The 25767-nt window shown below is 38.0% G+C and overlaps 1 protein-coding gene across 2 annotated transcripts in view; it reads left to right on the top strand.

The window, feature by feature from the left end:
* Nucleotides 1-25543, top strand: part of TRANK1 (tetratricopeptide repeat and ankyrin repeat containing 1) — a 49539-nt gene extending 23996 nt beyond the window's left edge. For both annotated transcript variants that reach the window (XM_038174565.2, XM_038174567.1), the window contains 15 exons: nucleotides 2199-2351; nucleotides 2727-2978; nucleotides 3751-3927; nucleotides 5423-8290; nucleotides 8844-9043; nucleotides 9430-9567; nucleotides 12413-12556; nucleotides 13187-13343; nucleotides 13925-14013; nucleotides 15597-15700; nucleotides 16065-16197; nucleotides 17151-17296; nucleotides 19079-22152; nucleotides 23326-23424; nucleotides 24639-25543. In XM_038174565.2, coding sequence (XP_038030493.1) covers nucleotides 2199-2351; nucleotides 2727-2978; nucleotides 3751-3927; nucleotides 5423-8290; nucleotides 8844-9043; nucleotides 9430-9567; nucleotides 12413-12556; nucleotides 13187-13343; nucleotides 13925-14013; nucleotides 15597-15700; nucleotides 16065-16197; nucleotides 17151-17296; nucleotides 19079-22152; nucleotides 23326-23424; nucleotides 24639-24751 — 7847 coding nt within the window. In that variant the 3' untranslated portion in view covers nucleotides 24752-25543. The remainder of the gene's footprint in view (nucleotides 1-2198; nucleotides 2352-2726; nucleotides 2979-3750; nucleotides 3928-5422; nucleotides 8291-8843; nucleotides 9044-9429; nucleotides 9568-12412; nucleotides 12557-13186; nucleotides 13344-13924; nucleotides 14014-15596; nucleotides 15701-16064; nucleotides 16198-17150; nucleotides 17297-19078; nucleotides 22153-23325; nucleotides 23425-24638) is intronic.
* The last annotated feature ends 224 nt before the right edge of the window (nucleotides 25544-25767 follow it).

The raw sequence follows: 25767 nt of genomic DNA, 5'->3' as shown, positions 1-25767 counted from the left end.
TAGGACTAGAGGGAATGGCTTCAAGTTGCACCAGGGGAGGAAATTGTCCCGGTTCTGTCCCCTCCCAGCTGCTGCACCCCCAGCCTGCCTGCTGGCAGGACAGTGGGAGAAGCTGAAAGTCCTTGACTTGGTGTAAGCACTGGTCTGCAACAACTAAAACATCAGTGTGGTGTCAACGTTATTCTCGTCCTAAATCCCAAACATAACACCATACCAGCTACTAGGAGGAAAATTAACTCTGTCCTAGCTGAAACCAGGACAGAAATGAGGTTGGAAATTCTGAGACACATCTTCTCAGAAAGAGTAGTCATTGGAACGGGCTGCCCGGGGAGATGGTGGCATCACCATACCTGGAGGTGTTCAAGGAATGGTTGGACATGGTGCTTAGGGACATGGCTTAGTGGGTGATATTGGCGGTAGGGGAATGGGGGATGGTAAGGTGGTTGGACCTCCCAGATGATCTTGGAGGTCTTCTGCAACTTTGATGATTCTGTGATTCTGATAGAAACTTCATCTTTTTGATGCTTTTTCCGTTTTGACCTTTTCACCTTAGTTTTTGGCAAATGAAACACTTGGTAAAAGTATTTGTAGTATATTTTAAAATGCTGACCAAAAAGAGAAGCCCTGAAATGATGAACATGTATGAAAAAATGCTGACCTGTTTTGAGATGGGAGATGAGGAACTCCTTACCCAAAGGATGAAGGGTCCCTGCAGAAAGAAGGTGCTTTCTTAGCAGTATGGCACTATAGCTTGGTAGATTCTTACAACTCTAAAAGAGACTGTATTTGTGCCACAGACATTTCCAGCAGAGGATCCAGTTCTAGGAGGCTGTTTGGAGAAGCACTTGTGAGCATCCACGTGAGAACTGACTTGCCAGTTAGACAAGATGTTCCTGCAGGAGTTTCAGGTTCAGAAACAGGAGGCAGGTCCTGCAGCTGACCTTGATAAGTCCTGGTTTAGACTTCAGTTTAAAACAAGGTCTGTAAGTCCCAAGCAAGATGTTTGTTCATCTTGAAACCATTTCTTCAGTATAACCTTTCTGAGATGGCTTGGTGCCTGATCTTTTTTTCCCTGGCAGTAGCCAACCAGAGCTTTAAAGTAATATCTGTATTAGCAGGACTCTACTGTGTTAGCCCAAAGCGTAACCTTTTCAAACTAGAACTTCCTCCTATTGTGCAGATGTCAAGTGGAGCAAAAGACTGCACAGGCAGGTCAAACTTGTCTAAAAGCAAAGCTTTTAGACCATCTCTCTGGTTTGCAGTAGGCTTATGTGCAAAATACACTTGAAAGCACTGGATTTCATTGCACTTGAACCTTCAGGAGCCTGGCAAGCAGATTCCCACAGTTCTTGTTTCTTTACTGTAGAGGTCTCTTGTCCTTTTCCTGGAGAAGGTCCTAGCGTAGTGGTTCTCAGGAAGTTTGCATTGCTGCTGCTGCTGTGGTGGTAACTGCTTTAGTTGGTGTTCTGGGTAGCTCTGCGTGTCTTTTGTGGTCAATTTACTTTCTGCAGTGCACAGCTCCCAGGAGCTTTGTAGGTCTTAAAGCAAAGCAAGAGGCTGGAGAATGAAGTGCTGCTTTACACCAGGGGTTAATCCTGGTTGCTAAAAAGATGACCAGCCCTGTTTATTTTTTTGCTCTAAGGCGTAAAGCTACTGTTTTGTTTGATCTTTGATGTACCTACATTCCTCAGAGATTTTAGGAAAGTCAAACCAAGTCTTAGTTTTCATTTAAGAGGACTGTTATTATTAAGATGTGTGTTAAAATCTGCCATTGTCCATTACCTGAGTATCTCAGTATCTCTTAAACTTATAGCTGTCATTCTGCTGTGTGTTTGTGTGTTGTTGTTGTTTAGTTGTTTGTTTTTTTGAGTATTAAATGGGCAAATTATTTTTTGGCCTTATTTCTTAAATGCCAGCAAGGATTCAGACAAATTCAGGACATCTGATCAAAATTGTATGCTGGAAAGCCACTGTTCTTAGTCACTTTAAAAAGTCTTGCCACTGTGAGGTAGCAATGTCTTGCCTGCATGCAGGTCAACTTAGGAACTATTGCAATTTTCAGCCTGAGGTACTAATGTAAAGAGTATTTGAGTGTATCAAATATGCTTTGGGATATGAAGTATAATAATGTATTACAGTCCTCTGCTAAACACATGACATCAAGGAACCATGTTTTCAATTTCTGTAATGTTTTGCAGAAGAAGATAAAAGCAGAGCTGTAGTTGACTCGTTCCTGGATGCTCTTGAACAGTTTGTCAAGTTCTGCAGTTGTGAAAATGGGATACATAACACAAATGTATTGAAGAAAGATGAGGTTCAGGGATTTCTGAAACTGCTTTCTTCTGTGAAAGGTACAGTGAGTTCCCATTTCTCCCCTTCTTTCATTGTTGTGAAAAATGTATTTGATGCTAATGTGCAGGTTCTGTTGTTACTCTTCCTTTGCTTCCCTGTTTATGCAACTGATATTACTGGAACAATATGCATTTCCTTATTTTTACTGTTGTGTTTCACATCTAAAACCCACCAGAATATGCACAAAAAAATGAGTATCATGAATCAAAGTGTTCAAACTTACTTGTCTGTTAGCATCAAGACAAAAGGATGCGAATGTAGAATTTTGCTATTGTGTGCTTTGAATTTAATGAGCTCATCATCTGAAATTTGTTTACGTGGATATGTATTTTGTCAGGTTTTAACCAAGTTATGTTGTCTTGACTGTCTTGCAGAAATCCCTAAAGGAGCGGTTTGCAACATCTCCCAAGCCTGTGCTAACAGCTTTATAAAACAGTTGTTGAAGAAGCAAATGTGGCATGAAGTTTTGCTGTTGCTAACAGGGAAAGCCAGTGGGGAAGAGACCTTAGGTGGAGGACTCTTCAAAACCTGCAGTCTTTCAGACGTTGACATTGGCAGCGTTATCCAGCAGTGTGATGGATTGAATGAGCAAATATACCTCATAAGATGCTTGATCGAAAATGGAGGTGAAAAGCTGCAATACTAATGTCTTAAAAGATATTTTGTTATGCATGTTTGAAGCAACATAGTTCCAGAACTACAAAGGCATGGTTTTGTGGCTCTGTATAAGTGTTAACCTGTTTTTCGAGTGAAATTTGGCTGTCAGAGTTGGATTTGGAAGTAAAAAGGCCAAGGATTATTGTTGGTCATTTTTCTTGTAGTTCTCTTGGGTTTTAATTTCCCTGTCTTAAGCCACAATATTATCCTGGTAGAAACTGTGAGCCACGGTCTTTGGGTTCAGTCCATTGTCATGTTACAAGTAATTGGCTACTTCAGTTATTTAGGGGGCATGATCAGATAACTTTTTTGTAGTCAGTGTGGCCATCGTTTTTCTTGTTTTGCCTGAGGCTTATTTCTAGGATTACTCTGCCCTCTTTCACTTCAACTTCATGCTAGCCATAAATTGCAGGCATACATTCCTGCTACAGCCTTGTGAGTGGCTGAAGTTGCAAAGAAGCTCTTTGTTTGACTCAGTCACTGACTTTCTTGAAGATATGTTCTGGCCTGTCTGTCTTCCTATTGCAATGGAAGGACTGGTTGCTCAGATTATTGGAAGATCAGAGGTTTGAAGACTTTCATAGACAAAAGCTCTTTAACAGACACACATAAAAGGTTGATGTTAAAAAAAAAAAAAGCCTGCTCTGCAATCAGTATGTATCTTCTGATTAGCATGTTCTGTAGTTTGCAGATCTGTTGTATCAGATTTAACCCCTGATATTTTCATGTCCTTCATACCAGCTCTGCCAGATGGGATTGGAGCCAACTCTGAAATACCATTGCAAATATGCCTGGAAAAGAATTATTTTGAACTGGTGCATTTGCTGTTGATTAAGGGTGCAGATCCTAAGAATATCTCCATTGCACAAGGAGATACTCCCTTGCATGCTGCAGTTTACATTTATTTTGATAAAAAAGGTAAGGCTTTTGTGTGCCTGGGTCTAGGGCACACAAATGTCTCGAGCAGATTTGCATCATTCTTTTTTTCACAACAACTGTTGAAGACATCTTATTTCTTCCCTGTCTAGTCCACTGCCACTTTCACTGCTTTTTTTTTTGATGTGATAGTAGAGGCAGCAGACCAGGCTGTTTGGCCATGTCTCAGCCCCCAAACTTTGCAGACCAGAGGATACGCACCAGTCTTTATTAATCTGATGTTCTACATTTTGTTTGCTGGGGCTGGGGCTATGAGGAAAGTTAATGGCAGCTCAGGTGACCAGTGGGATTCAGACAGCTGTAATGTAATCACTTACTGTTTTTTTGTGACTGTATTCTTGTTTACTTGAGCTGATTTTGAAAAGACAATTCTTTGAAACCCTGTAAAATTTGTTCTAGGTGAGAATGATGTAAATATGAAGGATCTAGGATATAAAGGCAGGGTGATGGCAGCGTACCTTGAAGGAAATCTGACAGTGATATCTGAAATTCTTTCCCGTTTTTTCAGTTGTAATTCAAGCAAAGTTTTGTTCAGAGGAGTGAGTGGCAGAACTGTAGGGCTTACATGTAAATGTAAGAAATTCAGAGCGACTGTCAAATTAAGCCCCAAAGTCAGGTTTGATTTTTCTTTAAGTTAAGAAAAAAGGCATTTTAAATTTTAAAACACTATTTGTTCACTTTTAAACACATTTCATTTAAATGGCCTCAGAGAGATTGAAAACGTAGGTACTGCCAACTATAGATTTTAAATCAGAAGAGTTAGAAGTCTAAACGTGGTATCTTTTAATTTTTTTTATTGTGCAGAGTTGAGGTGAAATTCCTCTAGTGATTTTGAGTCACTAATTTTATTAGGAAAGAAATGTTTCACATGTATTATCAGGATTAAATAACTTATATTATCTGGATGATAATCAGAAAGCTGTAGAATTCTTTATTTTTTTATTCAGGGAGTTATTGGACTAATTCTATCCTGTAGGAAATTGCACTGGGACCCTCAGATATCAGGAAATAGTTGGGATTTGCCACAGGTTAGTTTAGTAACTCTAAGCTATCTGCTTCAGATTCCTTCAGGGTAGCATATTAAAGTGAACCAGATGACCCCAGAGCAGTACACAGAGCTTCCGCTTGTCTACATGACCACAACCACCAGCTTTTGGTAACTGATGCTGGAAGATGAATGAATGTCTGCACCTGGATGTTAGAATAAGGAATTAAATTGACTGATGCTACAGGAGCAGTTGCAACACTAGAGATTTTTAGAGCTTTGCTGCCACTGTATTGTTTTTCCTGAATATTGAAAAAGCTGTTTTGAGATATTTCAACCAGGTACATTTTACAAACATATAATGTAGAATTTGTATTTTGAAAGCAAATTGATTTTTGTTTAGTAACTGTAGGAAAAAAAAAGGTATTAAAATTTGTTGGCCTACAAAGCAGCATTGTAAAGCAACTGTTGTTTTTTTTTTGTCATTTCCAGATGTCATTGGTTTAAACATTCTGAACTATCTGCTTGATCTCTTTGCTTCAAGACCTTCTGACTTTCCATATCTTAATCCAAACATACAAGATAAGAATGGGGATACAGTGATGCATGTTATTTTTCAGAGAGGATTTTTAAAGCAAACTAAGAAAATAATGGATTCATTGGCAAAATTTGATATTAACTTCAATATAAAAAACAAACTAGGAAGAGATGTGAGGCACAGAATTAAAAAAAATGACCCACTGCTACTTGCTTGGAAAACTGCTGTGTCAGAGAAGAAGTACCGGCAGAATATAGCAGGACAGTCAGTTAAAACACCTAAGTCTGCTCCTGTCTCTGACATATCACAGACGAAGAGCTCAGGACGTTCTTCATCTGGGTCATTATTAAAAGCACCATCTGGAAACACAACACATAACGATGTGAAAACCTCATGTTCTGTAAAGACAAAAAATGATCAGTTGGTGAAGCAGGAAATGGAAAAAATAAAGAACCCCTTAACTCTGCAGGAAAGTCTAGTGCAGGAAATCAGAGCTTTAATTCAGCAATTAAAATTAGGTGACACATTGAGAAACAATAATTCTCTGTTACAAAAGCCATTTTCAGCCCAGACTACTATGGAAGAGGGAAAAAAGGAATCATCACAACCTTGTGGAAATGTGATTAATCCTGAAGGAAAAGGGGATGACTGGAAGAAAAAGATGGAAACACAAGAATTTAGTATGGACCTCTCTAATGGAGAGAAGGAAGAACCAGAGGAAGAGGAAGGAGATATTCTGGATATAGAGGCACATGTGCAGGAGTTTGATAACATGACCTGGGAAATAGAGTGCACTCCTGAAACGTTGAAGACGTTGAGCAGCAAAGCTGTACCTCCTTATCTGAAAACTAAAACTATAATGACGATTAAGCATCTTGGCAATGGGGAATGGACTAAGGTTCTTCAGAAGCCACTGAAACATTTGAAAGCTGATATCCAGCTCTATGAAGCCAAATTGGGCAAAGGTGCAAGAATGCTATGGGAACTTGCGATTGACTTTTCTCCTCGTTGCAGTGAGAGTGCAGAAAAGATTATGGAGACAGAACAGACAAAAGGTCTTCCAGAAAAATCAGGAAGAGTTTACACAGAAATTATCAGAATTTGGGCCATTGTTCTTGACCACTGCAAGCTGAAACGTGTCTTAGATAACATATGTATATCCTACAATCGGGGTTTATCCTGCATCTTAAGGAAGAAGCTCAAGGGCATCAATAAAGGACATCAGAGCTACAACAGGACAGTAAAAAAGCATGTTCCGCGTTGTTACATTGAAGATCTGGAAGCAGAAAAATCAAAAGAACATACTTTCCCTGAATATTTCCCTCCAGCCAGTGCTGCAGAAATGGAATACAATATAATGAAATTCCACAGCTTCAGTACTAACATGGCACTTAACATTATAAATGATGTACATTTTGCTGTTGAATACCCATTCCGAGTGGGGGAATTGGAGCATGCAGTGATTAACCTCAATCCAAAGCCCATAGAACCAATCATTTTAATTGGGCGAAGTGGGACAGGGAAAACAACTTGCTGCTTGTATAGGCTTTGGAAGAAATTCTATTTGTACTGGGAAAGATCCACCATGGCAAATAGTCCTCTGCTGGCAAGGCAAACTTGGCGGCAGAAGCAGTGCAGTGAAGCTGAAAAAGTGAGGTTAGAGAAGGAAGAGCATGGAGAAAAACAAGACAGTGATGATTCCAGTGAGGAGCAGGTGAGTGATGTGCAAGGCAGTGAGGATGAAAAGGTTCCTGTGGACACAACTGGTGGAGACACAAATCTATGTGATGACCATGAAGACCATGTGTGTAGTGCAGAAACACTGAACAGCCTGGAGCACCTGCACCAGATCTTTGTGACAAAAAATCCTGTCTTGTGCCAGGAAGTTCAGAAGAATTTCATTGAACTTAGCAAATCATCTAAGATAACCAGTCATTTCAGGCCTCTGGAACCAAGTGTTCATAGGCTACAAGATATTAAAGATGAAAATTTCCCACTGTTTGTCACCTCCAAGCAGTTGTTGCTGTTACTGGATGCATCCATGCCTGACCCATTTTTTCCAAGGAATGAAGATGGAAGCCTTAAAAGAACCATTGTTGGTTGGAGTCCCCAGGAAGAGTTGGTGGTGCCAAATTGGCAAGATGAGAATGAAGAAGGTAATGCTGAAGTGGAACATGGTGATGAGGAAGGAGCTGCAGATGCACACTCTAGGGAAAGTGACCCTCGTACTTTTGTGACTTACGATGTATTTGCAAATGAAATATGGCCAAAAATGGTGAAAGGTAAAAGCTTGTACAATCCTGCACTGGTTTGGAAAGAAATAAAATCATTTCTGAAAGGCTCTTTTGAGGCGCTGAATTGCACTGGGGGTAAGCTCACTGAGGAGGGGTACAAAAAGCTAGGTCTGAAGAGATCACCAAACTTCACAGAAGACAGGAGTGAAATCTATCGCCTCTTCGATCTTTATCAGCAAATAAGGTCTCAGAGAAGCTACTTTGATGAAGAAGACTTGCTATATAATTTATCTCAAAGACTGTCAAAGCTCAGTGAGCTGCCATGGTCCATCCATGAGTTTTATGGTGATGAGATTCAGGATTTCACCCAAGCTGAGCTAGTGCTGTTAATGAAATGCATCAATGATCCTAATGCCATGTTTCTAACTGGTGACACTGCCCAGAGCATAATGAAAGGAGTTGCTTTTCGTTTTAGTGATCTGAGGTCACTGTTCCATTATGCAAGCAAGAACTCCATAAACAAGAAGCAGCGTGTTAGAAAACCAAAAAGGATATATCAATTGTACCAGAACTACAGGTCCCATTCAGGTAGAGTAACAAATTTATTATCTCAGCCAGTGCTTTTCAGATGTCACAAATTATTGAAGTTTTCTACTGGCTAATTCAAAGCATCTTTAAGCGGGCTTTTTTTTTTTTAGATGATTAGCTTTTTGTGACATCTCAACTGGAAAACCAAAAATGAACACTTGAAAAATAGTAACTTCTCAAACACTCATGCTTACTGCATGTTTTGTCTATATCTGATGTAAATGAAAACCTAACAGAAAGTAATCATGCATGCTTTTTTGGCTCCATCCTCAAGTTGCTAGATCTTGCAGGATTGAGCTACTTCTGTTTTTCATATTAGTTTTGTTTATGACCTTCGTTTTATTGAGGACACTGCTAAGTATTTGTAGCATGTTTTAGATCTATGCAGGCCTAAGTAGAAACAAGGTGGACCTTACAGCTTCTTTTTTCTCTGACTAGTAGTTTTTTGTCATATTTCTTGATTTTCAAAAATCTAACAGTCTTTTTAGTGTGTTTGCAAGTGAGTATGAGGCAGCCTGACTGAAGTTTAAAATCTATATTCTGCTTGTTGTAGGTATTCTCCGTCTAGCATCTGGAGTGGTTGATTTGCTTCAGTGCTATTTCCCAGAATCTTTTGATCGGCTTCCAAAGGACTGTGGTCTCTTTGATGGACCCAAACCTACAGTGTTGGAGTCCTGCAGTTTTAGTGACCTAGCAATTCTGCTGAGGGGCAATAAAAGGAAAACACAACCGATTGAATTTGGAGCACATCAGGTTTGGTTTTCTTAGGTATACAGCTTTTCGCAGATTCTTCTAGCTCTGTTGCTAATTAAATGATCACTTTAAAAGACATTATGGACAGTCCTATATATTCTTTCTTAATGCGTGCTCTTCCTGCTCTTCATTGCATCAGATGATTTTTTTGGTCCAATTCTTATCTAACTCCAAATTTTCATACACCAGATCTGCATCTGTCCCATTGTACCATGCATTTGTCAGTCTTCTAGGGGCAGCTTTGCGTAGTGTGCTGAAATGTCTGTGTTAAATCCTGTCTGGTTTTGAGAAACCTCTTGCTTTATCTTGACATATTTATTTTTTCTGCCTGTGGCTGTTATTTTTTGCTTTCTAACACATCCTTTTATTAATATATTTTATGTTAGGTAATATTAGTTGCAAACGAAACAGCAAAGGAGAAAATACCGAAGGAACTCAGTTTAGCACTTGTACTGACAGTTTATGAAGCCAAGGGCTTGGAATTTGATGACGTACTCCTTTACAACTTTTTCACAGACTCAGAGGTATTTAATTCTTATCCATATTCTACATTTTTTTCCTTAATGTGTTGATTTTACATGTGATCTAATTGTCTTTCCCGCTGGAAAAGGATTCAGTTTCCTCTTAAGGCAGGTGGCTTCATCACAGTAAAAAATATAGTTCATAGGTTTATGAAGTGAGAACCTGTCTTCCCTTAGTGCTACATTTTCCTTCAGATTGTCTCTTGCCAATTCAGGGAGAGCCTTGGGGTTCACAGAACAGCAGGTGTGCATGCATACTTCTGCCACATATTCTGTTAGCTTGCAACATGTCCCTCCTGGTCTCTGTTCAGGTCAGAGAAATAAGTGTGACAGTCCACCATTCTTGCATACTTTTTACCTTATACTGGGGTGCTGGGTCCTGAAAAAATCACCTTAGACCCCCTGCTTTGCATGTTCACAGTGCAGTTTTTTTAGTGTGTAGACTTGAAATCATTTGCCAGCCCCAGATAAGTTGAAATGGATTTTTTTTTTAAATTAAAAGCTTAGTAAAACAACTATGTTTAGAAGCAAGTAGTGTGTGCATGTGTGTGATGAGGGAAGCATGCTCTATAGCCATACACAGCTTAATTCCAGAAAACTCACTCTGGTCTAGCTCAGGAGTTGTTAGGAAACTTGGAAGGGTCTCAGAGTCTATGACAGAGACCATCTTCCCTAGTATGACCTTGAATGAAGAAGGCTTTCCTTCCTGGAGGTGTTGTCGCTTTTATCTATTCCCTTTTCCCCCTTTGTAGTTCTCCAGGTAGCTCAGACCCTGCCCCTCCGGAGGTTGAGGTAGCTCTGGAACTGGTGGGGATCATAGAATCATAGAATATCCTGAGTTGGAAGGGACCAACAAGGACTGAATTCAACTCCTGCCTCCCCGCAGGAACACCCAAAAATCAAAACATATGTCTGAGAGAGTGGTCAGTCAGGGGGAATACAGTCCTCAAGGCTTCTCACAAAGAGCTGTCAGGCACAGCAGCCCCAGTGTTGCTGGATCATCACTGACCCATCCTGGCCAGGTAATAGGCAGTATCCTTACTGAGCATGCCTACAGAGACTTGTACACTCCCACAATTGCCTTGTTGGGTAACTTCACATTTAGTGTGAACATCTCTTGCAGGTGCCCTCTGCCTCTAGCCCTCAAAACAGTGTCTCGGATGTGGCTTTCAGCAACTGAAAACCACAGTTGTATAAAAGAAAACTAGAGCAAATTGCTGGTGGCTTTTCATAGAGGCTAGTAGACACAGTGAGGTGAAGGGACAATGAAGGTGCTTGCTTTAAGTGACACTGAATGTGGCTTACTGTGATTCAGGCACAGTGCAATACTGGTTGTCATGATAGATTTCTCAAAGTCGATGTGTTTTTGGTGATGCGAGCTGTGCTCAGAAAAACAATGAACTAATAGCAGAAAACAGAGTTAAGTGTGTTGAGTATTTTAACTTAGCTAGGCTAATACATGCCAAGCCTGGAGAAATACTTTCATATAAATCTTCCATCCTCATGTGAGTCATGAGTTAATGAGTTGATTTGAGGAGTCAAACAAGCAGGCAAGGAAGACGCTCACACTGAAGTTTTCTGGTTTGAGGAGGAGAATCTCTGAACTGTTGTAAAGACAGCATACGTAGCTTTTTGTAACTCATTTGATTTGGTCTTTATTGGGTTTGAAATGAGGTTTAGAATGAGTCTTGTTTTAAGAGACAAATTTCAATGAAGAAACTAAAAAGAAAAAATGCCAAATCCTTAAAATCCAGCAAACCATTGACCAAATTGATCTTTTTGTAATCCATAACAGGCTTAGGAATGTTTTGATGATTTATTGCAATCAGAACTGCAAAATACACTTTGCAAGTTTTCTGTATTTTTTCTCACAAAGAAGACTAACTTGTATCGGGTTGCTTGAGTCTCTGAACTACAGGGGTAAAAAATAGCTTATTTAGCCGTAATAAGAGTATTTTTCAGTTTCTGGCACAAACTTGGCACTTTGTAATCATTTTTCCATAAAATGTCTGAAAGGGAATAAAATTAGCATAACAATTTAAAATGTACTTAGAATTTTCTGTGTTGTTAGTTTTGTGGGGGGATCAGAAACCTTCAGAAAGGTGTGATTAGGAGCTGATGCTTGTTGCATGGCTTGAGAGTGTACAACACAAATCTGCTACCACACTGAAACATTTAAGCATGTTTGTGCACTTCCAGAGATATTACTCACAGATACATATGCTGGAGTCCAATGCAGTATGACCAGGCTCTTTTATCCCACACAAATATTTTTTTGGTCATTTCTGGGCCTTCTTATAAGTAGCAGTGTGTGTTGGTCAGTTATACTCTACCCCCTGGCTCAGACCAGCACTACTGACCACTGCTGTTGCACTGTGAGCTCAATAAATTAATCATATAACTGATGAGCTCTCTTGCCGGTTTACAGTCGTGGTGAGAAATAGGCCTGTGTGTCATACTGATAGATCCACCTCCACAGCTTCAACCCCTTTGTTTTGTTTATGGGCTCCACCCTATCATCATTTACACGAACACTAGTGATGATTTGTTTGCCGAAGATAAAGTCCCAGATGTACCTCTTCTTAATTTGTTCTGTGTTTTCAGCCTGATGGCCACCTGGTACAGATTTGTATCTCAAAAGTTATGAAGTTAGCCTTCTTGATGGCAGTTGATGGTCTTTCTTTAGGTTCTTCCCTGAGATCATTAATTTTTCTTGCTTGTCTCCTTTAAGCCATTTTTAAGCTGGGGCTGTGTTTGTCGGTCACAACCTATGTATGACCTTGTCTTTTGCATATATGGGCAGTAGTGATTACTGTATACAAGTAATCTAGTTCTTTTAACATTTTAGGCTGGCAAAGAATGGAAGATCATTTCTTCTTATGTTCCGGATTCAGATATGCAAGTAGGAAGCAAATTGCTAATTGAAGTGCCTTTAGAGGATGCTACTGATTTGCAAAAGAGACCTTCTCCTTTTAATGTAAAAATGTACAAGGTGAGTTTTTCATAACATGGTGAATAGGAATCTACTCCTAGAAATAGAGATATTTCTTCAAGAAATACTTTCATCCTGTATTTACATGTTTATTGAGGTTGTTTTATCTTTTCGGTAGTTTAAAGATTTTTTTGAAAGATCTTTTTTGTGAATGTAATTTGTTAAGAAACGAAGTCAACTCATTAGACTTTTAGGTATTTTTACCATAGTTAAACAATGACAAGCTGGTTTGCTATTTATTATTATTTTAGTTTGGTTTCAGATCACTGTCATCCCCTTAAAATTAAGGAAACTTTTTAGGATCAATTGAGTCAGATATTTTCAGAATTGTAATGTAAAATAAAAAAAAAAGTGATTGCATGTGCAAGTGATTCAAAACAAGATGGACAGTCAGACCTACTGCTGCTAGGTTTGCTGTAGCAGTAGTTTGCAAATTATCTGGACAATTGCTTATGTAGTTTAAAAGTCACATATTTAATATTTAGACTTGCTTAAAGATACATTTTTTGTTATTCACTGTATATATTCGCTGTTTTCTTAAAACTGCAAAGTGTGTCGCTTTCTAATAATTTAACTCATCTGGTATTTATTCTACTTTATTTTGATTTTGTTGTTCTTGTTCTGCTTCAGATGCTGAATGGAGAACTGAAGCAATTGTATACTGCCATTACAAGAGCCAGGGTCAATCTTTGGATATTTGACGAAAATAGTGAAAAACGGGCTCCAGCTTTTAAGTACTTCATCAAAAGGGGACTTGTTCAGGTTGTCAAAACAGATGAAAATAAAGGTAAAGGCATCATAAAACTTCCTTAAAAGACTCTGAAACAGGACAACCTACTGAATGCTGTCTTGATTTCAGGCTGTGTAATAAAGAATGTTAAGCTCTTTGGTCCTTCTAACAGTATGCATTGATAACACGCTTGCAAATTTCCACTTGTTTTAGTGGGTTTTATTTGTTTGGGCTCTGAAGATTAATTGTATATGTTAATAAATAAATTCATTGCTAATTCATTGATTTTTTTTTTTTCCTTCACAGTAATAAAGGTGGTTCTTGTCATACCATGCCAGCTGAAGGGGGTTTAATCAAATAAGAGGACTTGGTTTCTAGAAAGACAGTGGATTTACTCAAAAGTTTTGTCCAAAAAATAAACACTGTTTTTAGAGGCTTTTCAAAACTAGACCTAACTTGTTTATTTCCAGTGCTGGTTGGGAGGTATAAGATGTACTCACAGTTACCATTACTGGTGTGAGCACAAACCATACAGAATTTGGAATATTAGGAGATATTGATGCTTAGCTTCTGTCCATAGCAGGTGGTTACTGTTTTCTATCTATTCTAACATAAAATGATTTCCTCCACTGTCCTAGACTTAGATGACAGCATGTTTGCTAAAACTTCATCCCCAGAAGAATGGATTGCACAGGGAGACTACTATGCTAAACATCAGTTCTGGGAGGTAGGAACATGTGATAGCATATGCTGAAATAAGGATTCTTGCCTATTTTGAAACCTTCTTATTTTCTTTACTTCTATAACACTGTCTGTAAATCTTTACTGGCTCTGTAGCAAGCTTTTCTATTATTTTTGTATTTTGTGGCTTATAGTTCTGTAGGTATCTACAGACAACCTGGAAACAACTTGGAAGAAGTGGGGAGAGCAAGGCTATTGTCTGTAATCCTAAATTCACAACCCAGAAATTTGCAGTCCTGTGAGGGAGAAAAAGTTTTAATATGTACAGATCAAAGATGACTGGGAAAAACAGTTATTGGCAACAATATGAATTGACTGGAACTTGTGAATTTAAACCACATTCTTGGCACTACCATTACACATTACCATAGGCATCTATTTGAAGTATATTGACTTGGGTGACGATCTCAGAGCCTTCTGTGTTTTTTTGGTCGGTAATTAGGGATGGATACAAAACACTTACTAAGGAACAGCATGTAAGACCGAGGGAGTTTGCTACATTAAGAATTATGGACAATGTGTAGCAAAATTATGTTTAATTCCCTTATTACTTAAAGAACATTGATATTTTACACACTTTTATTTGCTGACTTTGTAGTTTATGCAGTCCAAATTTGGCATGATAGCTAATGGAGTGGAAGCAAATAAAATTTTTGGATACTATTTTTGATAGCAAAAGGAAAGATTCCTTTTTTTGATGTAAGCAGCACATTTTTTTTCTACGGAAAATATTTATAAGAAGGCAAAGATTATTGAGTTGCCACTATACAGACAGTCTTTTTCTCTCCTTGGGGGGGATGGGAGGGAAAGTTTCCTATGTGGACAGAAAGTGGTTTAGATAATAAGCACACAATTGAAAAAAAAAACTGAAATGTAGTAGCTATATTATCTGCTGTTCTGTTTTCTTCATAATCTGATCTTTGTGTATCATTGCTACATAAAAAGAAATAATCTGGGGAATTTTGCTGCTGTAAGAGTGGCTTGCAATATGGGATTTCCAAATAGAAGTATGAAATTAACGGATACAATAAAGAAATACAGTGTGGCAAAATGAGGAAGATGATAATTAAGCAGTGGTTGCTTGGAACCTGGCTAACTTTCAGTGATTCTCTTTAATGTATTACAGAAGGGGCATGGTAAGCTAAAAACATGAGTAAATTTTCCACGTTCTCTGATTTAACCTTGCATGCATTGGTTTTCCTAGCTTTTATTAATACTGTTACGTGGCAGGTGTGCCTAGTGACTTACCAGTTAGCACACATGCAACATGCATTTTGGATAATTGTCCAAACCACTATTTGTGCCATCAGCCTACCAGGTATTTTGTTTTTATCACTTCATAAAACATTTTAATTAAAACTCTAATTATGATATAGCCACATGTGGACTGACTTCATAGCTTTTCCTTTTGTCCTAAAAATATTCTGCTACCTTTTTCCTTTTCCTTCTTCTAGGCACTCTGCCAGTCTTTGTTTTCTGTTACAGTGACTGTAAAATTAAGTGTTGCATATATGTGATAAGCCATGAGTTGGATGCACGTGTGTGAATGCTGTGTATGATCTCACCCAGGTGGCAGCCAAATGTTACCAAAAGGGAGGAGCATCGGAGAAGTCAAAGCTGGCCCTGGCACATGATGCTGTTCTCAAAGTGCATTTGAAGAAAAGCAGCCCCAGGTAAGTATAAATGCATGTCAGTGGGTGTCATTCTAAGGTGCCACCTCATGGGTGCGTGGGGGGAAGATACCCAGGGAAAAGATGTCCTGTGGTTATGTCAGCTCTCTGGTTATGTCAGAGAGATGCAACATGATTTGCTTTACCTCAAGAGGCTTTTTTTCTTGGATATAGATAGGATAGCATATGCCATCAGCAGTGCTCAACTCCAGTTAATCCCACTGCTTATTTGCTTTACCTCCTCAGTTTAAGTGGGAAAAACATATGATGATAGAATGGTTATATGGTTAGATTCAGTGACAGGTCCCGTATTTTTTAAATATCATTTAAAATTACTGTAACTAACTTCTTTTTTTACTTTCTGCAGGGAAAAGCAGATGGAATATATAACATTGGCAAAAACTTATTTGGAGTGTGGAGAACCAAAGCTATCACTAAAATGCCTGCTTCAGTCGAAGGAGTTCCGACTTTGTGCAGAACTGTGTAAAAAGTTAGGAAAGGTATTAAATCCTTACCCTATCCTCTCCTTATCCCTTTTCATTTTGCTACAGATCTTTTCCCTCCGATTTGGCATTTGTACATGTTTATAGAATTTGTAAAGGTGATCTCTTTCAGAATTCATAAGATAATAGCATCTTTCTGTGGTATGGTAGTAGAACTAAAACATCTCTTTAAGCTGGGCCATTCAAGAGAAACATGTTCAAGAAGGAAGCATTTGTCATGGAACAGCTGTAATAGCAATGAATCGGAGGATGATGCAATTATATAGTCTAAGTTTATTTCTTTGGCTTTCCTCAAATGTCACCAGTCATTTCTGCTTTGCAGTTGAAAGCCGATTACGGATTGATTCATGAAATTTTACCTGCTACTTCATTCATATAATACTCTGATATTGTAGCTATGCTGATTACAGCCACCTAAATGAAACCCTGAAACTTGCAAGGGTTAAGCAATGTACTCACAAAAATTTTCTAAGCTTGTGCGGGTATTTAAATTTTTCTGTCTGCAGTGCATTTCCACCAAAAGACAAAGTGTAATATAAAGTAATTTTTCCAAAATATTTGAGATGCAAGATGAAGGTTCCCTTTCTGCAGATAGAACTGTTTTAATTTAATACTGTTGAATTTTGAGCAATTTGCAAGTCAACAGAAGCATGTGTAGTGTTTTTTTTAATAGCAGGCAGAGGATAGCAAGTACTTTGGAAATCCTGTAATATATTTAATTTTATGTTCTAGTTTTTCCAACACAATTATTTTGAAGGCTTTTTTCAAATCTGTTCAGTTTTAATAATGGTTACTTTAAGTATTTGATTACATTAAAAACTTAGAGTACATTTTATTAGAGTGTGCTTTTGTATAAAACACCTACATGATGGAATTACTAAATTTATTCTATCTGTGTAGTTTTGGATATTTCGAGTACTTCAGTTTCCTTATTGACTTCTGCATTGCAGATGAAAGAAGCTGCAGTATACTATCAGAAAATCCAGTGCTACAAAGAAGCGTCTGAATGTTATGAACAAATTGAGGAGTTTGGTCTGGCAATTAAGATGTATTGTCAGGAGGAGCTCTATGAAGAAGCAGCAAAGGCAGTTGAAAGGTACCTTTCAAGACTGCATTGAAAATAATTCTCTATCTTCTATCTCCAACTTCGGCATAATGCAGCTGGCTTTCCATAAAATTTTAATAAGAGTTTTGGCTGGTGATTGGTTTCGTATGAAGTTAAATTAACTTTGTCTGAATTCTCACTGGGGTCCTGATAACATGGGCAAAGCATTCCACTATAGTCACTGCTTGAGCAGTGACTAGCTTAATTTTCCTAGCCTCGTAGGAAAACTACACTATTTTTCCAATTCTGTATTACTAGTCATGCACATTTTTTTGGCCAGTCCTTTTTTTAAGTATATCAAAATGTTTAACAGAAATTAAATACTACTTTTCTAATACTTCATGGACTTAGTCACTTTGTCGCTGACTTCTGCAGGTGTATAACCATTAGATATGTGGTATGTAATACAGTAGTCATTGTGGCAATTGAGCTATTTGCTTCTCAAAATCTTTTAACTTAGAGCAAAGAAGTAAATGACCAACTCATACTGCCTCTCTAAGATGAATGTCGGTTGCAGTCTCTGGGATGAGCTACCAACTCTGCCATGGTCACTCAGGACAATTAAGAACCATTTCACACTGTTCGTGATAAACTGATTTTATTAGTATCTTTTTGACAGAACTTTGCATCTGGCAGCATCCTTGTGACCTCATTGGAACACTCTTATGCAAACAGTTCATTAATTGGCCACACGTTTCATTACAAATAACTTGATGACATTTTACTAATATATACACCAGTTAGACTTTCAGCAAGGCCTACAATAAGTACACACATTCACTGAGATCCTTTGTGATGTATATTTAATAATTCCTATGCTATGGCAACTTTTTTTAGAGGACTAAAGCTAGTTTAATATGTAGAGATAGTTTGGTCCAAAACTTCAAGCATTAAACTCACCTTACCAACTAATGATTTTTTAAAATCATCCTCCCCAAATCATTCATGCAAATTTATCAGTAAAGGTACTAAAATCTGCACTCCCATCACTATCATCAGAAAATAGTAATTATAGGCTTATAACAATTTACTTACCCATGAGGAAAAAATTACTCATTCTCAGCATGCAGGAGAGAACCCTTTTGAAAGAGTGGCTTAGGGTGTATCTTAATAATTTGGCTTCAGACAAAAATAATTAATAGCTGAGTGCTTTAAAGTGTATGTTTTGAAAGATGCAGCTAGGTACTCTGTACAGGCACTGGGTAGGTAGCAAAGTATATGTAGCGACATACAACAAAATTGAAACAGTTCTCTAAACTGACTGGTTTATGTAAGTTTTACAGGGTATTATCTATGTTGGCCTGTGGAGAATTTATTGATATTCTGTTTTATTTAATTCTGGCTTCTATTCATACAAAGAACAACTCAACATTGAAGCTTACTTTAACAAATGGAAGATTATCACTGGCAAAATGTGGTTAAAATAATTGGAAGTAGTATTATGACAGCATGGATAAAGATTCACTAATGCTGTAAACCTTGCAATCTTGGTCATACCAGAAATTTTAATGATCTTGTTTCAGGCATCCTTATGTTGTCACTAAATTCTTTTTGTAGGTCTTTTAGGATGATGTGATTGGTTTTTGCTTGACAGGCATGGTGCTTGAAATAGTTGGCCTTTTAAAAAAGAAGGGCTTCTTGGGACAGCTATTTGTTTCATGTTTGGGGGACTTAACAAAAAAATAAAAAATAATAGTTATTCCGTGTCTAACCTAGGTTAATCATTCTAGGTTCATCATCCATGGTAGTAAATTGATGTATGTTTTATTTCAGATATGAAGAGATCTTGAATACAAGAGGACAAATGGTTTCCAAACTTCCATGTACAGCAAACCAGCTGTATTTGGAAGCAGCTGCAAAGTACCTAAGTATGAACAAAACTGAGGAAATGATGCGGGTCCTCTCAAAACTTGATATAGAGGATCAGCTTGAGTTTCTGAAATCTCGTGGATGCTTGCGCCAAACAGCAGACTTACTGAAAAGAGAAGGTCGGCAGGAAGAAGCTGCAAAGCTAATGAAACAACACGGGTTTGCTCGGGAAGCAGCCAACCTCACAACTATAAAAGAGTTCCGTGCATCTTGCTTGCTTGCTGCAGCCCGTGCTGATATGACTCACTGTTCGGAATTGGACATGGCAGACAGAGAGGGCATGCTAAGAGAAGCCCTTGAGCTTTGTGAAGAAACTAAGCAGAAGTCTGGGATTGCTGAAGCTGTATTTTTGCAGGGAGCTCTGAAGGGAGACTTTGCAAAGCTGAACAGCGCATACTGTCAGTTTCTATCTCTGAATCATTCTGCTGGTGCAGTTGAAGTTCTCTTTGTGTTATCTCGCTGCAATGCTCCAAGTCAGGACATCCTCTTTAAGGCAACACGTGGCTTAATAGCTCTTCTAGGTCTGGTTAAAAGTTTGAAGAAAGCAGCCACCAATGCAGAGAAAGATATGGTGAAATCATGCTTCGCCTATTTTGGGATTGTTCCAACAGGTGACAGTTGTTGCCAGGTGTCTCAAAATGAAGGTGAACCCATCCTAAAGTTTTTGTCAGACAAGTCAAGTCTAAAAGAGAGGAAGACAAAAGGTAATTTCTCAGTAAGCACAGAGGATGTAAAATCAGCTTTGAAGCAGCACTTGCTAAGCAGGTTGTGTTCTATCATCCGTGAGTTACGGAAGAAGCATTACCCTGGTATTTGTAGCAAGTTCATTGTTGGCTTGAACTGTGAAGGTGAAACCTGTGAGGATTTACATACGCCCTTGTTGCGCCATGAAGCAAGGACAGTATTTCAATGTAAAATGCATCTGGCAGCAATAAATGGACTGCTCTTGGAAGCCACACGCACTTTCCCTGAAGAGCTACTGAGTCAGTGCAAAAGCTTCGACTTTTTGACTCCTGACAAATATGCATCATGTAAAGCCCTCCTAGAAATGTTTTTTCCTAATCATTTTCATTTGAGAATACTGTCAGAAAACCCAAAGGCATGCAAAGAAATACTGGTGTTCAGTAACATTGTTTCCAAACCCTGTAGAGCAGTGTTGAATGAGTATATTACATTTAAATTTCAAAATGAAGATGCAAGGGCAAGAAGAGAGTCAAGTGACTTGTGGTTAAGTGCCATGAAGGTTTTTCTCTTATCTTCAGGATATCCTGAAGAATTTGAGAAACTTCTTTTTGAGGAAGAGGATGATTATAACAGAGAGCTAAACCTTGCTTTGTCAAAGGCAAAAGACTCCCCAAAGTGCAAACATCACAGAGGAGAGATCAAAGGAATAGATGGCAGACATGGAATGTTGCTACCTGACAAAAATACAGAAAATACAGGAACACACTTGTGCTTCATTAGACTTCTTGAAAATTCATTTGAGCAATTTTATGTTCATAAGAACCCAGAAAACTGTAAAAGACTGTTTTTCCGTTTTATGAATGTCCTGGTCAAGAAATGCACAAGATTCCTGATTCCAAGCATAGGAAATACGGTGATGATGTTGGAGTTCCAGTACATTCTCTGTTGTGCTGTCCTGATGCGTCTCAACAAGAACGTTACTCTGTGCTTTCCAAAGAGTTACATTGCTCTTATTCATTACTGGGATTTTTTGTTCAGAAGCAAGGACTATAAAAAAGAATTTACAGAGACATTTTCCATTATACAAGAGTATAGACCAAAGGACATATATACAGCTGAACAGGATTTCAGATTTCATCTCTGTTATCTAGCAAAAATTTTATGTGGAGTTCATGGGAGGTTCCATGTCATTCTGGATGCTTTTGAGGATCCTGAGTGCATAACTTCAGGGGAAGCTGAGCGAACTATAGTGCTGTGCTTAGTGATGATACTGAATGCTGACCAGGTGCAGAATTCTACGTGTAAATATCTCTTATACCAACACTTCCCTGAAATAAAGAAAATGCTGAAATCAATGAGAAAAAACTTTCCCTCTAAAGTGCCTAAAAGATTGCTAAAAGTAGTGGAACAAGTGGCTGGTGCTACACATGTAAGAGAAATTGCTGTAGGCCTGCAAGAGCTTCTGACAGAGCGAGATGAAGAGTACTTAGTTGACTGCCGATGGAAGTGGGACTCTGTGTACGCTCAGGGGCATCCACCCACACGAGGTATTCTGTATGAAACTGTAAACCTTGACAGGTTTATAACCTCTTTGGATAAGACAGAATATGCTGATGAGATAGAAAAGGAACTTGAAAGCAATCAGTGCTTAGATGACCAAAAGGATCCCCTGGAAGTGATTGCACTCAGCAAGCAACAGAAGCAAGAGCAGAAAGCATCTGCTCAGCGCCAGCTGCGCCATGTTTTCCATTTTGTGTCTATGTACATGAAGTGGAAAAGGAAGGCCTGCTCCAAAGCTGAGCCTGTTGCCATGGGAAGAGAGAATTTTCTATCAGCAGTCTTCAGAAAAGCAGATATTGACCAAACCCAGTGTGACCTCTGTGGAGTCAGATTTATCCAGAGCGCTGAGAACTACTTCAGCCAAACAGAAAACATGGAAGCAGACGCTCCTGGAAGCGTGACACCAACAGACATCAGCGGGGAAGAAAAGTTGCAGGTGGAGAGAAATGCAGTTATCGTGGCCAGTGAAAGTTATATAGAGCACAGAAACACGGATGCACACAAAAATAATAGCACTGCCTACAGAAACTATGCTGACTTTTTCAGAAGAGAAATAGATCCAAAAATACAAGATGGACTGGAAATAGTAGAGGCCATTACAGAAAAGGCTTGTACCCAAGAACATCTAGCATATAAAGAAGGCCCCAAATTACACCAGAGAAAAATAAAAGAGAATATTAAGATGATTTCAGATGCGGTAGAGGAAATCTATGAGAGAAAAGCCTGGGCTGAAGGTAGGATTTATCAGTTTTCTTTTAAACAATTTAATATGCCATCTGTGGCCAGCCTTTTAGACAAAGCTCCATTCAAAAATCTTCATGTGGTAGAAAGAAACAAGAAAGTGCTATGTCAGGTAGCTGAGGGGGAAAGGTACTGAGACCGTAAGAAAATATTTAAAAGGAAAAACTAGTGTTACTAAGTTCAGTAAGTTATGGTACTTAGCAAATACATATATTGTATTTATTTATCATTATTTTGATATATGATTTCTTTCTCACATGCTGAAAGCATTATTCTATGATAATTTTTTCAAGTGAAATTGAATCACTGAATGAGTAGCCTAGGAGCAGAATTGTTTAGGGTGCTTGCTGTGGGAAAGTGACATCTTAAATCAAAATATTGTTACTGGCTTTAGTTGTAGAAATCCACCAACCCTGTCAAGTTGTCACGTTGCCCATGATGGCTGACAGTAATGAAAAACTAGAGTATTTAATATTCTTCAGCTCTGATCAGTGCAATATGTTATGTTTGTAACTGACCATTAAGTTGTGGTCTTTACATTAATGTTCAAGCTTTCTCTTTACTCCTAATGGACAGGGTTTTTTATATGAATAAAGTTTTCTTATTACTTAGCTAGGTTTCTGCTCAGTGAACCATGGCAGTTCACTGGTATAATGGATGATATAATGGATGTAGTAGATTGAATTGAGTAATAGTTGATTTCTTTATGACAGTTCTTTGAATGCTGCCTTGTTTTTCCACTCAGTAGAAGTATATTTACAGAAATGATTTGCCATTGAGACTAGTTTTCCCTCATTTTATAAAGAGTGCTTTTCATGTCCTTAATGGTGCTGTTGAAAAAGGATTGCAACATCTTGGGTCCTTGTGTTTCTTTGACATGTGGAATTTCAGAAGGATAATGAAAGCCAGGAATTTTATTTCCCCAAAAAGGGACAGCATGACAGGAGAAGCTCATCTCTCCATCCTTATAGTGCTATTAATGTTGATTATTTTGGGGAGTGCCATGCATCTTTATGCATGGTAGTGAATTTTTTCTGTACATGAAATCACTGGAACCTGGGACTTCTAGCTTTGCATCAGCATCATGCATGTCTCTGTGTCACCATGTTTGGCTGTCAATCTCTCAGCTAGTGTTCCTACAGAATGCTAACTTTGCTTCATTTCAGCTGAAGAAATAATAACCAAACGTGCCAACAAATTGTTTGCTGTAATTGATGAGGCTCATAAATGGCTGAAGAAAATGGATTTGCATAGGATTAAGGAAGGTATGTTTTCAAATTACACAGACTTCTGTGCCCCCTAGAGGTCACTGTTTGGTAATGGTCTCTTAGCATCACTTTAATCTCCGGGTCAGCGGTGTTGTGAATGTTCACCCTCTAGGCAACAAGAGACTTCATAGGTGAACTCTGCAAAGACACGAGTTATCTGGACTTCCCTCAGCAGCTCTTTATAAAAGAGTAGGAGACTTACACCTGGCTGCAGGGTGGCCCAAATGGAGCAAGCCCCCTCTCCTGGCACACAGCGGATCTGAGTGTGCACGAAGTATGTGCATGTGTGTGTGCATACAGAGGTACATGTACCTATGGTTCAGGTGCAGTCTTCAGGATAGAAACTTGGCCAGGGAACAGAAGAGAAGCTATCTTCATCTTTCCTAGTAAGTTAGTGCTGTTCCCCAACTATGCTGCAAGAGTGCATTTATTGGCAGTTAACATTGTGGTCCCAAGTTCTTGAAAATCAGCTTCCTAATAAAACTAACTTGCTTTTTAAGATTTATGTGGAGGATAAATAATAATAATAATAATAATAATAATAATAATAATAATAATAATAATAATAATAATAATAATAATAATAATAATAATACATGCTGTTGGATTTCTTTTTTTTTTAGTCATTTCACTTTTGGTGTAAAACAAAGCAACATACTTGGGTGCAATCTATTACATTCTTTGAGGACAAGTTTAAAGCTTCATTTTGCCCTCCAGTATATTTAAGGTTTAGCACATATTTAAGTGGTATAGAATTGCAAAAATTGCATAAAAAGTGTTAACACCTTCCTATTCCAAGAAAGACATAGTTAAGACTGCATGGGAGTGCTCTCACAGTCTTACAAGTAACTGTATGCTCTTTCCCTCTTCTGAAGTCAATAAGCAAATGTATTGTGTGCTGAAATTGAACCTTGAGAGAGGAAGACGTTCTTAAAAAAAATAAAAAATCAAAAACCGTGACAATAGAAACAGATGTTCAATGTAACAAGGGCAATGTAATGCAGCAAGGGGCTTAGGAGTCACTCCTTTCTAGCAGTGTTCCTAAGTATATTAATTAATGATACACCTAATGCTTCTTAAACATGATTATACACATATGAAGATATTACACTGAAATATAAAATTGTAGTGATGTAGCTTGTTCTGCTGTTAAGAGAACAAGATGTCACATTTTTCAATTTGGCATTAATTTCTTGGGTTTTTTTGTACAGACTTTGTACATGATAGAGACTTGGAAGATGAAGTAGAAGATGAAAGAATGGCTTTTGAAGAACTTGCCTGGAAAAAAATATCAAGAAAAAAAGGAAGATACGGGAAATTGTAAAGATATGGGAAATTAGAAATAATATGCAGGTAGCTCTTCTATCCTCTAGCTGTCTAATTTTAGAATAAAATTCTACAATTATTAAGAAGAATAAAGGGATGGGGTCAAATGGGAAAAGGGTGAAGAAAAAGAGGAACTTATGCTATTGTTTTTCATCACTTGTATTGTGTCAGAATAATTACCAGTCTTGTGATGGTGTAATTGATAAAACCTATGACAGGACAAACTTCCTTTCAAACTACGTGGTATCTTGAAAGTAATCAAAAGCCAAAGAAACAAGCAAGTAGGAAGAGTAATTGTGTTTATGCCTTATCTCAGGGATATTTTTCTATCCAGTCTTCATTTTCTTTTTCCCTGTTAATTTACATTGTCATTCTTCTGAGCTGGAATACTCAGAAAAATAAGAACACGGTTTCTCTGATTTTAAGAGGTTTTAATTGGTGTTTTTAAATTACCATTGTAAACCTACTCTCTCCTGAGTCAGCAACTCTTTGAGTCATCAGGGGAGGTACTTGGAGTATCTCTTTATATTTCTGTAGACAAGAATAGTCATTTCTAAACACACAAATGTTTTTGTGACAATGTACATACTTATAATTAGATAGGTATGAAAATTATGAGCTTTCTTCTATTTGATAAAGTTTTGATATAAGCTGTTACCTGTACAGATTGAAATATAGATAATCTTTATTTAAAGAGTATTATACATTGTGTTTTATAGATTTTAATTGATGAAAGCCTTTTTGTAATGTATAATAACACTTTATAAAATTTGTAAGATGTTTAAAGTAATGTGACTTTTTGTCTTATTTTGAATGTTTTTAATGAAAGCCACAGGTGACTGATTACATGAGTAGGGTTACAAGTTGGGCCAGAGTACCAGTTCATACTGGCACTATTTTACTTCTGGGACTTCAGTATCTCCAGCATACTCTAGTCTCGTTTAGCAACGTAGTTAGTATACTATTTACTTGTTGAAATAGTTTGCCTTGAAAAGGGAACTGCTTTGTATACAT

Source organism: Anas platyrhynchos, chromosome 2, assembly GCF_047663525.1.
Source record: "Anas platyrhynchos isolate ZD024472 breed Pekin duck chromosome 2, IASCAAS_PekinDuck_T2T, whole genome shotgun sequence".
Classification (NCBI taxonomy): domain Eukaryota; kingdom Metazoa; phylum Chordata; class Aves; order Anseriformes; family Anatidae; genus Anas; species Anas platyrhynchos.
Note: the sequence above shows the minus strand (reverse complement) of the source record. Positions and strands in the feature narration are given on the sequence as shown.